Genomic DNA, 14,252 nt, shown 5'->3' with positions numbered 1-14,252 from the left:
GAAAGCTTGTTATCATCTTTTTAATATCATTTCCAGCTGTCTTCAGATTCAGTATTTGTCGTGCCAATGACTTTTTAAGAGCATTCATAACCAGTTGTCCCTAGTTACCAACTCCACAAATGTTTACCAAGATAACACGGCATTAATGGGCAGTTTCTATATCTGGATAGAGTGGGTATTTCACAACTGGGAAGTGACACTATCATTCCAAATGCCCCAGCTGATGTCTCTATAATGAGTAAAATGGCTACAAAATTCATTACAGAGGCTAAATCCAAAGGTATGTACATACAAATATTCCTGTGTACACCCATAGGCCTGTCATGTACTTTAACCATTTTAAAACATAGATTCAAAAAAGCATTAATATGTCTTTGAGTAAAAACATTTTACCCTTTTTTTTACATTATTAGTTTGAGCTTTCATCTTGATTCCGCTATGGAAGTGATTGTAAAACCAAAAAACAAAGAAATGACTTTTGACCTGGGCTATATGACTTTCACAATGGAAATTGTTTTACAGCTAACTAAATTTGAAAAAAACTTAACTTAAAATTAAGGCATGGTGACCCTTAGGATAAACTGCCACCAGCCATCTCTGTCTCTCTGAGAGAGCAGCCTTATGGTCTGGTAATATTATAACACCTTTAGTGTTATGTTATATAGGTTTCATAAATATTGTGGTTCTGGATGAAATTGAGTTTCAATCAGCTTGACTAATAAGTAAACTCTGTTCAACTGAGGAATGTTGAAAGTTCTCACTTGTGAATTAAACTATTGCAATTATGAAGGATCTTATTCAAATTAGGAAAGTCTCTCAGCCATACTTTGGGAGAAGTAGGCTAATTGTTATATTCATAGAATCCCTACAGTGTGGAAACAGGCCTTCGGCCCTTGGAGCATCCCACCCAGACCCATCCCCTGTAACCCACCTAAGCTACACGTCCTTGAACACTACGGACAATTTAGCATGACCAGTCCAGCTAACCTGCACACCTTTGGACTGTGGGAGGAAACCGGAGCACCCAGAGGAAACACATGCAGACATGGGGAGATGGTGCAACCTGCACGCAGACAGTTGCCCGAGGGTGGAATCAAACCCTGATGCTGTGAGGCAGCAGTGCTAATGACCGAGCCACAGTCCCGCTGCTGCTGATTTTTTTTTTAAAAGTTCATTTAGACTGAAAGAATATCGAGTTCATGCTTTATTTGCTGTTTCCAAAACGTATAAATATTGTTGTAAAACTATAATAATTCCACTACACTGGTTATTGCAAACAGGATTATTGTTAATCCTGGGGAGCATGTAACTTGGCAGGATCAAAATATCAAAACTTGAAGCTCTGAAGAAAAACAGATCAATACTCTAAAAGTGGAAATATTACAACAGACCAGAAGTTGGAAAATAAAACTACTTCGTACAGTAAGGGTTTGATTCAGCAATGCCAGACATTTTAAAAAAATACATCTAGTTAGTGTTTCCAGATGCCAACTATGCTTACAATGTCCTTTATTGTGTAAGCTGCGCAAATATGACATATGTTCTGAACCAGTGCATTTTAATCAGTTAAACAAAATACCCAATCTTCTCAACATTGCAGAAATTAGTTGCTAAAATTATAACTACAAAGTGTAGATGAGAGTGAATTTGGTGTGTGTGTGTGTGTGTGTGAGATAAATATATATCTGCCTCCCTAACCGGTTCTTCCACTCACCCATCCCTTCCTCCCACCCCAAGCCGCACCCCCAGATACCTACTAACCTCATCCCACCTCCTTGACCTGTCCGTCTTCCCTGGACTGACCTATCCCCTCCCTACCTCCCCACCTACACTCTCTCCACCTATCTTCTTTACTCTCCATCTTCGGTCCGCCTCCCCCTCTCTCCCTATTTATTCCAGTTCCCTCCCCCCATCCCCCTCTCTGATGAAGGGTCTAGGCCCGAAACGTCAGCTTTTGTGCTCCTGAGATGCTGCTTGGCCTGCTGTGTTCATCCAGCCTCACATTTTATTAACACATAATATATGGCAGGTTCTTGATTCTGTTTTTGCAATCAATCCCTACTGACAGCTGACAAGTCCATTTGACAGAGACTTTTAAATGTACTGTGTGGTTTGTGCAATAAAGACATACTTTTGTATGAAGTATATTTGCAGTTTTTCAAGGAAACCCATTGTGTGGCAAACACAGCCATCAAGATGCTTCAGTATTTTTAAGTGATTGTTTCTGCTTTTAAAAAAACAGTCTTGTGTTTCCTTGATATTGAACATAGTACTTTAATTCAAAAGTAGAAGAGTTCTAATGAACACCGAACACTAACTCTGTTCTCTTCCCACACTGCTGCCAAACCTGCTCCAGCAATTTCTGATTTTGTTTCAGATCTCCAGCATCCTAAGATCTTTGTTTTATAATAATATAAATTACTTGTTTAAATTGGATAATGCTGCAGTGGTGTGGACATTCTGAATTTTTATTTGGAATTTTTCCTTTTTACTATTGTACTCAGTTGTATTCAACTGAATGAATTCTAGAAATGAGAGCCTGTGTTTTACTGTGAAACAACAGGATTAATCTGGATATGGGCAGCACTGAACAGTTAGTTCATGAAGCCTATTTTTTTAATATACAAAAGAGGATTGCGGAGTTCATCATAAAAACATAATCCTATTCAAGTTGAGGTGCTCCAACTTACAGTTGGTAATTTGTTTTGTTGATTGCAGCAAGAAGGGTGCTGTGCCTATTTTTTTTTTGCATTTTGACAAAGGAGGGCAAACCAATTGTTCTGAATCTCTTTCAACATAACAGCCAAACCTTACAAAAGGCAATTTATCAGATTACAAAATTGGTGGCGTTCTAAAGTTGCAAAATGAAATTGAGTTTTTGCTTTTCACAACTGTCACCAAGTGTCGATATTTTAAAAATATTAATAAACTTCTCTGCTGGAAATTTTAGTCAGAACTGCCACCACTGCTTTTAGTAATTCCTTATTTGCATTTTGAACTGACATAGGGAGCATGAATTTTACTGGAAATGGATGTCTTTTCTTGTCTATACTATATAATTTTTTTCAAGCTTAGGCATTAATGTTTTGATCTGCTAACGGCCATAGTGTACTTCATCACTGATAGTTGCATTATTGGAAGAAACAAAATTCCAATGATCTTTCCGACCAATAAATTGTTATATTAATAAGGGTAATAAACTGTAATCTTCTTAGAGCAAATCGAGTAATTGTGCACAAATCATTAATTTTAGAAGGATTCATCAGAATTGTGACTTTGTACTTGCAAAGTGTGTGAAACATCAGTGTTTCACAATGGGAATAAGACATGGAAGAGACTAATAAGATTTGAGGAAGTGAGTAAAGGCTAAGGTGGTGAATTTTTAACAAGAATGAGGCTGAGTACAAATGAAAGAAGACTATATATTTAGAAACAGATTTCTATGCTATAAAAGTAAGACAGAATGCTCCTATTGCAAACCCATGGGCAGAATCAACTTCCACAGCCACTTGATTAGGCACTCTCTGACGTGTGGATGAATGACTTGCAGCAAGGGTTGTCACTGCTTAAGGACCCACTCTACACTCTCCACCCACTCCACCGTCCTCTCACTGCGGCCCACTTCCCCTTGTTGGGATCAGCTACCTGATTGACATTTAAAAAGAGCGGCATCAGACTTAACGTTGAATCTGTTTCTCTTTCCACAGATGCTACAGAGCTGCTGAGTTCCTCCAGCACTTTATTTTTGTTTACATTTTATTTGACAGGGCTCCTGAAAATGAGTGTAGTGTGATTTCTGCTCAATTTCCAGAACTGTTGCAACCATTAAGTTCAGCCCTGCATTTACATGTGTGAAATTTATTATTTTGATACAATTCTTTGAGCACCTAACAAAATTACTATTCAAAATTAAGCAAAAACATTCTTGACTGTCTAGCTGTAGCTGCACTTGTGAAGCATGGATCAGACTTAAGGACACAACTTTGTAAACTTGGTTCTCTGACCTCCATTTCGGGGTGTGCATGATCACTGAATTATTCTGAATACTTATTGCAGTGATTGAATTTAAACTTTAATTAGAATGTAATTCTTTTTCTTCTTCTTTCAGTTAAGAAGGCAAAACTTGATGGACCACAAGGTAAGTTTTTTTTTTAACCTAATTTGTTTGGAGAATTTTTAACAATTTCTGTTCAAGCTATTTCAGTTCACCCACTTTAAAAATGAATATTTCGGTAATAGAACATTTTTCATTCTTGACCACAAGTCCGTGAGATAGATGGAGAGTGTGGAGATGACAATAATGCCAGTGCTAGATTCTGTCATCTTTCTCAACTTCCAGATCATTGTTAATAATTTGACATTGTCTTTTGTGTAATGTTACAGATACAGTTTACTGAAGTAATTGGATTGGAGAAACTTATTGTGTACACCAAATATAATTGGGTACAATTTAAATTCTAGCTGCAAGCTCTAAGTCAATTATAATTTTAGACTGGCCCACTTGGCTCTATCTAAAATTTTACTGGTTCTGATTATTTTCAAGACTCATTCTGGGTGCAAGTACAGTTTCATAAGTTTTATTACATATGTTATAACAAGTACAGAAGAACTAATGTTTTATAAACACGGTAGTTTCAGTACATCCACTTCAGGATGCTAGTTGCCTGGGCACACATCTCTTCTATTCTGTTCTGTAGACTGAAGAAGTTCTTCTGGTTTTGGTTGTTCTTTCTTCTGCATCAAACTACTACGAATGAATGCTTATTAACTCTTTTTAACCACTATTCCGTGTGTATGAGCAGGGGCCTTTTGCAATCTAATTGGCATTTAAGTGCTTTAATTTATTCTCACAAGCCTATTACATGTTTTGTCACAAAACTAAACTAATTCGAGACACTCAAGTGTGTCTTGAGTAAAAGTGTTTCATGTCAAAATATTCTTGCCCATATTTGCCCAAGTTCAATTAGCCTAAGCTATTAAACAATGACCTTACTTTTGATTTAGGCCTATTGGCTTCCTTCTTTGCAAAAACTGTTCACAACTAACTGCAGTAAAACTAAATACAATTTAATTCGTCAATCGCTAATCAAATCAAAATGATTAATTTTTGGAACAGAGTTCAATCCTACGATTGACAAAAGTTGGACAGGTAGTTTGTACAGAGTCAATGTGAATAACATGAAGCATGTCATACCTTATATTTCTTTGCTCATATAAAAATGCTGTTTTCCTTCTACGTGTGATAACACATTAAAGTATTGTTCTGCATGTGTTGAAAACTATTTTGCATCTTTAAGTGATGAATCTTATTACACAATTGTAAAGTGTTATCAATGGGATATGCAATTATGCACTGCATCACATCCATGCAGCATTCAGTATTTGTGGTGCGCTGTCCATTAGAAATCTGAGAACCATAAGTTTTCAGCGCACTGGCAGGTCATTTGTCTAAACTAGCTTTTTGAAATAGGCTTAAATTGTACTACTATGATTGAAAAATATCATTTTTAAACGGAGAAACAGCTATAGACCAAACTAAAGTTAGAAATGATAAGTAAAATTCAAGACTGATTTTTTTGTTTAGAAGTCATGGAGAGATGGAATAACAACTGGATTTACAAAGAGAATTTCAAAAGACTGGGTCAAAATTATCACCCATTCATGGAGCAGAGGGTTTGGAAAGTAAGATGCAGAGCTAGTGGTACAGTGGTATCTTTAATCAGCACATTTACCCTGTATGCATGAAAGGTAAAGAACTGAGAGTAGGGTAAATGTGAATTGCAAACAGCATTAGAAATGTATATCAAACCATGTGCCATCTATGAAGCAAACAAAAGTTAATATTCTAGAAGTGGACCACGAATGCTTTGACGAATAGGCTGCGCAAAATGACTAGGTTTGAAACTGGACTGATTTAGATGATATCAATGGATATGGAGAAAAGGCAGCTAAATGAAGATGAAGTTCCGATCAGTCATATGCAAAGGAATGCAGAACAGCTTCAAGAGGCAAAATGATCTTAACATGTTTCTGTGTTGATAAGACTTGTAATAATTTTTAACTGACCTAGTTGTTCTCTGAATTTCTTTCAGCTATCAATGTTATTGTAAAGCGTTTTTCTCCCCCCCACACTTTGAATAATCATCTTCAATTTGTATCTCTCTTTCTCATAATTTCCAATGTTTAAACTAACTGGAAATACTTAAAAAATGAGATTGTAATGGTGATTAACCTGACCAGTTAGAAATATAGAAAAAAATCATTTAAATAATGTGTTGAGATTTGTAAATGCGTAAGTATTTATCTGTGTATAGTTTGTTGCAATATTGCTGCAGGCAGTAGTATAACTTTTTCACTCCATTCATCAAATGTTGACATCACTAGCAGGAATGAATCTTCTTTTGCATCTTATGCAAATATATGCCTTGCAGAAAATTGATTTGTTATTCTCTTTAGTTTCCCCAAGCTATGATGAATTTATTTTGAAGCTGATCACATGAAATCCTCAATGGAAATGAGAACTGTGATTGGTTCCATGTTATTTTACTATGAGCAACAGTGTCATTATTCAAGACAAATCTGAGTTTTGCACCCAGCGAACTTTTGGCCTGGTCTGAATTAACCAGCTTGAGTAGGTATTCCACTCTGCAGTTAGGTCTCAGTTAGTATTTAATCTCCAAGAAATATTAATCTTTCAACACATTTAAGGAGATTTGTGCAGCAAAATGTTTTAAATTGAAACTAAATAGAAGTCATAGGCATATTTACTTTATAGAGCATCTTTGAAATGGTACAACAGGAACATAATCAAACGGATGTTGACACATGAGTTAAGGGAAGAGGTATTTGGTCAAATGTCAAAAAGGTGTGTCAAAGAAGTAGTTTAATGGAAAAGAGAGCCACTCGGGAAGAAATTCCAAAGCTCGGTGTTAATTGTGGAAAAATTTAATATTGTGTTGATTGTTGGGCATTAATTGCTTTTATAAGGGGATCTTATAATTGCTGTTATATGAAATAAAAAAAATGTTTATTTATGCAGCGCTCTTCATTACTATTGAACTTTTCAAAACACTTAATGAAGTGCTTTAATTGTGGTCCTGTTGTAATTTGTGAAATGTGGCAATTATTTTGAATGAAGCAAACTTTCCAGACTCAGCAATGTGATTATGAGCAAATATCTGCTTTTGTAAAAGCGAACTTCTGCAGGTGCTGGACAAAGAACTCAGCAGGTCTGGAGTAAAGGAGAGGCAGTGGTGCAGTGGTAATGTCACTGGGCTAGTAATGCAGGATCCCAGACTACTGCTGTGGCCACTTAGCTTTGAATCCCACCAAATAGTTCATTGGAATTAAAGAAACCTGACTTGATGGTGACCATATAACCATTGTCAATTGTTGTAAAAATCTATCTGGTTCCTTACTGTCCTTCAGGAAAGTAAATTTGCCATCCTTATCTGGTCTGGCCTACACGTGACTCCAGATCTATAACAATGTGATTGACTCTTAACTGCTCTCTGAAATGGCCCAGCAAGTCATTCTGGTCAAGTGAAATTGGGGCTGGCAGTAAATACTGGCCCAGCATGCGATGTATGCTATGCCATGTACAAATGAAAAAAATGTGAAGAGACGAATAGAGCTAGAGAACACTATGGTCATACAGGATAGAGAAAAATGAAGATTACTTGTGAATGTTGGATGTCAGTTGGTACGTCAGCTCTGCTGAAAGCACCTCTATGAAAACAAGACAGTGGAGGGGAGAGGAGTTATAATCAAAAATAGAGGGCGGTGTTCACAGTTGAACTTAATGTTGAGTTTTGAAGACTGTAAATTGCCTAAGTGGGGGAAAAAATCTGTTCCTCCAGCTTGCATTGGGCTTTGCTGGAACATTAGCAGGCTGAGGAGAGAAATCTAGCGTGAGAGCAAGATAGTGAATTGAAATGGTGACAGTTTGGACAATTTCTTATTTGTCAGAAAAGAGGTGTTCCAAAAAAAAGGGGTCACCAAGTTTGCATTTGGTGCCACCAATGTAGAGGGGATTGTATTGTGAGCAGTGAATACAACAGACTAGATTGAAAGAGGTTTATGTACTTAATTGATTGGAAAAGTGAGGACAAAGAATGTTAAAGGTCTAGTGTTACACTTTCCGCGATTGCATCTGGTGCTGCCATAAGGGATGAAGAGCTGTTCGATGTGACTGAGGAATAGATCAGTATGATGTTTATTTTTAGGTAGTATTGGCCAAGATGGCAGTGAGAGCCATCTTGTAGATATTATGACCAATTCCTGGATGAGGTTCCTGCGTTATTACAGTTCCAGACAGGATTCTCCAAATGGTTAAAATCCTCGGTGAGGGAGGATGAAATGGCTCCCTTCTATTTATCCACTTTTCCATTTGGTCATTTCAAGGTTAATTTAGCAAGAAACCCTTTTCCTTTCCTTGCCTTTCTCCCAGATCAAATGAATTTGTTTTAAAAGGAGCCAATTTAACCAGGCTTTGTTGATTATCGTTTAATTAATGCAAGAAGAAGTAATAACGCAACATACTTATGTGCGGATTAGAATTAAGAAGTGAGCCCACAAAAACCGAAAGCTTTTAAATCAGTCTCTGAATTGTTTGTGAGGAGCAGGCATTGATGTGTTTGTAGTTGTTGTTGGGTGATACTGAGAACGCTAATGTTGGTAGGTAAACAGTTGATTTTGAGATGCTTGACTTTGTAGGTTAGCAGAAAAAACTTCATCCTTTTTCCACATTTCATTTACTTATCCTCCTGTGCCAACTGATCTATGTGATGATGACAGACCATAACCCCAATCATATATGGATGTATTGCACTTCTAATTGTAACGTGTGTGTTACAAAAGCTGACTGTGGATGTAAATTCAGTGAGTGGAGAGAAAACTGGGAATGATGCAGCTAAAGATGCCAGGGAAACTTCAAATAGCAATCCTTCAAAAGGAGACTGGCAAGTCAGAACAAGTTGGATCATGATCTCGTGTAGCTACAAGGACTGACTCTCATCCCTCATTCACCACCCTGCTCTACCAAAGCCATCTCCAATGCATTATGACTCAAACTGCATTAATTTTTCTTTCCTTCTTTCAAGCATACACAGAAGCAGGGCTTAAAAGCCAGTTCCAACCCTGGTCTAGAGATAATGGGAGCTGTAGATGCTGGAGAATCCGAGATAACAGTGTGGAGCTGGATGAACACAGCAAGCCAAGCAGCATCTTGAGAGCACAAAAGCTGACATTTCGGGCCTAGACCCTTCATCTTCCTGCTGCGTTCATCCAGCTCCACACTTCGTTATCCCCAACCCTGATCTACTTTTTTCAAAAGGCGACCCTTCCCTTGCGAATAACTTTCTTCCAGACCAAGTTAATTAAAATAAATTTAATAAGGCTGTCTTGGGTTAATGAAAGAGTGAGTTTATTTTATTATTACTGAAAGTGATAAATGGAAAGAAATAATAATGCAACATGGATTAGAAATGAGTTATCCCACAAAAGCTAATTGTTTTCAAATGAAGAGAGACTGATCAGTTTCTCAGCTCTGTGAGGACATTGCAGTTAGTATATATTGGAAACACTGATGTTGGTAGGTGAACAGTTGATTTGGAGATGCCTGACATTGCAGATCAACTGAAAGGCCTTAGTCTTGTTTCCTTTCAACTGTAGTTTTATTTGTAGTCTGGCTTTGGCAAAGAGGGAGGGACTTTTTTCTTTAAATTTGCGAAACAAAGCATTAGGGGTTTTCACAGTTGTGACCTTCCATGCACAAACCTTTGCCCACTAGTGCACATAGACTAGGGTTTGATCTGACTTTTAACTCCTGTTCTTGCATATTCTTGAGAAAACCCAAACATGTCTGCAGTTAGCAAAATAATCCACAGGAGTGGCTTTCTACTGAGGGGGTGAGGTGTCATGCCCTGTAGCCACAACCAATCACAATCTAATTTGTTTCAATGCGCTGGCATCTCCTGGCACTACAATCAAGCCTACCCCAGCTCAGAACCTCCCTTTCCCAGACCGGCAAAGGACCTCTCCTGTTTTTTATTCTTCATAGGATCCACAACCTGAACTCCCAATTCTATTCAGCTTTATTGGACACAAAAAACTGTAAGTACAATAAACTTACTTGTGCCTACCACCCGTGGGTAGCACGGTGGCTCAGTGGTTAGCACTGCAGCCTCACAGGGCCAGGGACCTGGGTTCGATTCCAGCCTCAGGCGACCGTCTGTGTGGAGTTTGCACATTCTCCCCGTGTCTGCATGGGTTTCCTCCAGGTGCTCCGGTTTCCTCCCGCAGTCCAAAGATGTGCAGGCTAGGTGGATCAGCCATGCTGAATTGCCGGTAGTGTTCAGGGGTGTGTGGGTTATAGGGGGATGGGTCTGGGTGGGATTCTTCAAGGGGTGGTGTGAACTTGTTAGGCTGAAGGGCCTGTTTCAACACTGTAGGTAATCTAATCTTAAAAGAAAAGGGCATCCTTCACTTCCCAAAACCCCAACCCTACTCAGGACGTTCCCCACAATGTGCCCGCCGCCATTGGGCATGAGGCTACTGTCGGAGCACCCACAGATGACATCACAACCTCTGCTGCCAGGTACACAACTTCCGGGACAGCGAAAGCCGTTGACACTGCTGCTGATGCCACTACCTCCATTTCCAAGGCCAACACTGTCGACACTGAGGACGCACCCACCATCACCACTGTTGCCTCCTCCTACCCTGTTCTGCCCACCACCGATGCTGATGCAACGCCAATGCAACACCGCCAACGCCTCACTGCCCAACGCCTCCACACCCAGCAGCTCCAGAGGAGACAGCAGCAGCCCTGCTGACCCTTCATCATCTCCCTCCCCCACCCCCAGACCTTACCCTTACTGAGGACGAACAGTCAGTCCTCAGTAAACGGCTCACCTTTGTGCCCCTCCACCCACACATCAATGAATACCAGTCACATTTGGACAGCGAGCAGTTTCTCCGCTGCCTCTGGCTCCGTGCTTACTACTTAAACCGTGAGCCTAACCTTCCCTCTACTGACTCCTTTTCCCATCTCCAACACACCCTGTCCTCCTGGACACCGCCCCAAGTTCTCCTACCCTCCCTCAACCTCTTCATCTCCGACTGTTGTCATGACATCAATTGCCTCAACCTCTCTGCCCCTCTCACCCACTCCAACCTCTCCCCTGCACAAAGTGCAGCCCTCCACTCTCTCTGCTTCAATCCCAACCTCGCCATAAAATCCGCAGACAAGGGAGGCGCAGTTGTAGTATGGCGCACTGACCTCTACATCGCCGAGGCCAGACGCCAACTCCCCGACACCACCACCTATTGCCCCCTTGATCATGACCTCACCCCTGACCACCAAACCATCCAAAACTACTTCACCTCCAGTGACCTCCCACCCACAGCCTCCAATCTCATTGTTCCCCAACCCCGCACTGCCCGCTTCTATCTCCTTCCCAAAATCCACAAACCTGACTGCCCTGGTTGACCCATTGTCTCCGACTGCTCCTGCCCCACCGAACTCATCTCCACCTATCTGGATTCCATTTTCTCCTCCTTGGTCCAGCAACTCCCTACCTAGGTCCGTGACACCACTCACACCCTCCACCTCCAGAACTTCCAATTTCCCGGTCCTCAACACCTCATCATTACCATGGACGCCTAGTCCCCAAACGCCTGCATTCCCCATACAGATGGCCTAAAGGCCCTCCGCTTCTTCCTGTCTGGCAGGCCTGACCAGTCCCCCCTCCATCGACACCCTCATCTGCTTAGCCGAACTCGTCCTCACCCTCAACAACTTCTCTTTCAATTCCTACCGACAAAGTGGGTGGCCATGGGTACCTGCATGGGCCCGAGCTATGCCTGCTGTTTGTAGGTTACGTGGAACAACCCCTCTTCCGTACCTACACTGGTCCTAAATCCTACCTCTTCCTCTGTTACATTGATGACTTAATTGGCGCTACCTCGTGCACCCACGAGGAGCTCGAACAGTTCATCCACTTCACTGACACTTTCCATCCCAACCTTAAGTTCACCTGGACCATCTCTAATACCTGTCCCTCCTTCCTGGACTCTAAACCTCCATCTCCGGCAGCCACCTAGACACCAATATCCATTTCAAGCCCATCGACTCCCACGGCTACCTAAAATACACCTACCCCCCACCCATCTTCCTGCAAAAATGCTATCTCCTATTCCCAATTCCTTTGCCTCTGCTGCATCTGCTCCCAGGATGAGGCATTCCACTCCCGTACATCTAAGATGTCCTCGTTTTTCAAGGACTGGAACTTCTCCCCCTCAGTGGTCGAGAACACCCTCGACGGTCTCTCCCGCATTTCCTGCAACTCATCCCTCACACCCCCTCCCTGCAATTTCAAACAAAACAGAATCCCCCTCGTCCTCACAGACCACCCCACCAATCTCCGGATCCAACGCATCATCCTCTGACACTTCCGTCATCTATAATCCGACCCCACCAGCAAAGACATTTTCCCTCACTACCCTTGTTTGCTTTCTGGAGGGACCACTCTTTCCATGACTTCCTTGTCCGCTCCACACTCCCCTCCAGCCCCACCTCATCCAACACTTTTCCCTGCAACAGCAGGAAGTGCTACACCTCCCCCGTACACCCCCCCCCCCCCCCCCCCCCCCCATCCCAGGCCCCAAGAAGACTTCCCACATCAAGCAGATGTTCACCTGCACATCTGCTAGTGCGGTATACTGCATCCGCTGTTCCCGTTGTGACCCCCTCCACATCGGGGAAACCAAACGGGGGCTTGGGGACCACTTTGCAGAACACCCATGCTTGGTTTGCACTAAACAACTGCACCTCCCAATCGCGAACCATTTCAACTCCCCCTCCAGTTCTGCAGACAACATGTCCATCCTGGGCTTCCTGCAGTGCCACAACAATGCTACCCGAAGGTTACAGGAACAGCAACTCATTCCGCTTGGGACCCTGCAGCCCAATGGTATCACTGTGGATTGCACAGGCTTCAAAATCTCCCGTCTCCCTACCACATCCCAAAACCAGCTCAGCTTGTCCCCACCTCCCTAACCTGTTCTTCCTCTCTCCTATCCCCTCCTCCCACCTCAAGCCCCACCCCCATTTCCCACCTACTGACCTCATCCCACCCTCACGACATGTTCGTCCTCCCTCGACTGACCTATTTCCTCCCTACCTCCCCGCCAACACTCACCATCCCTGCTGCTTTGACCGGCCTGTCTCCTCTCCAACTATCTTCTCCTCTATCCATCTTCTATCCGCCTCTCCCTCTGTCCCTATTTATTTGAGATCCTCCTTCCCCTCCCCCATTTCTGAGAAAGGGTCTAGGCCCAAAACGTAAATCTTCCTCCTCTGATGCTGCTCGGCCTGCTGTGTTCATCCCGCTCTACACCTTGGTATCACAATTTTTAATTTGTTTTGACTTGTTCTTTTACCTTTTGAAAGGTTGCCATCTGAATTTCCCTGAGCATCTTTTTAGGTGTAACATTCAAAGGTTGCTGTCTAGATACCCACTGAATTTGCATCTGCAGTCATCTTTGGCTATACGTACATTTTTGAAAACAAAAACATATGTGTAATTGTAAGTGTAATATGTCCATAGGTAATCCAGGCTTTATTGCCAAGTTCTAGATCAGCTGACACAAGAATCATTAGGTACCTGAGATTTGTTGTAACTGCCCCTACATTTATGATCCCAAATCCTACTGATGTGACCTCCAGAGTATATAATTTTCAGCGATTAAATGTTACCATCACCACCATAACTGTTCTTTCTTGTGCTTGTATTTCATTGCTTTGAGTTTAGCAGATCCTATTTTAAGAAGTGATATTAATTAATTCAGGCAAAAGTTAGACATGTCCGAACAGACCAGAAACCAATAATGCCAGGAATCTGAAATTACATGGAGCTTTTAACATAATGAAACATTTCAGAACTTCATTGAGGTATTGTAAAGAAAATATGACACTGGACCTTGTAAAGAAAATAATTGGTTAGATGACCAAACGTTTGATTGGGTTAAGTTTTGATACGTGCGTTAAAGAAAGAAAGTAGGGTAGAGAGCTGTAGAGATGTAGGAAGGTAATTCCAGAACTTGGGGCTATGCAAACTTTTACAAGTCTAATTTTTGTCGAAGGTTGATATTAACTATATTTGATGCATCTTTGATAGTGCTTCCAACCCACCATCCAGAAGAAGGTATATCAATGTCAATCATCAACCCTCTCAACATTAGACTATGAG

At 41.4% G+C, this 14,252-nt stretch overlaps 1 protein-coding gene across 1 annotated transcript in view; it reads left to right on the top strand.

Moving 5' to 3' along the window:
* The window catches only part of LOC125465730 (protein unc-13 homolog A-like), a 390,692-nt gene that overhangs the window by 60,258 nt on the left and 316,182 nt on the right, over positions 1–14,252 (top strand). The window contains exon 2 of the mRNA XM_059638582.1: positions 4,109–4,138. Coding sequence (XP_059494565.1) covers positions 4,109–4,138 — 30 coding nt within the window. The remainder of the gene's footprint in view (positions 1–4,108; positions 4,139–14,252) is intronic.

The sequence above is a fragment of the Stegostoma tigrinum genome, chromosome 30, assembly GCF_030684315.1.
Source record: "Stegostoma tigrinum isolate sSteTig4 chromosome 30, sSteTig4.hap1, whole genome shotgun sequence".
NCBI lineage: Eukaryota > Metazoa > Chordata > Chondrichthyes > Orectolobiformes > Stegostomatidae > Stegostoma > Stegostoma tigrinum.
This window is presented reverse-complemented; position numbering and strand designations above follow the sequence as displayed.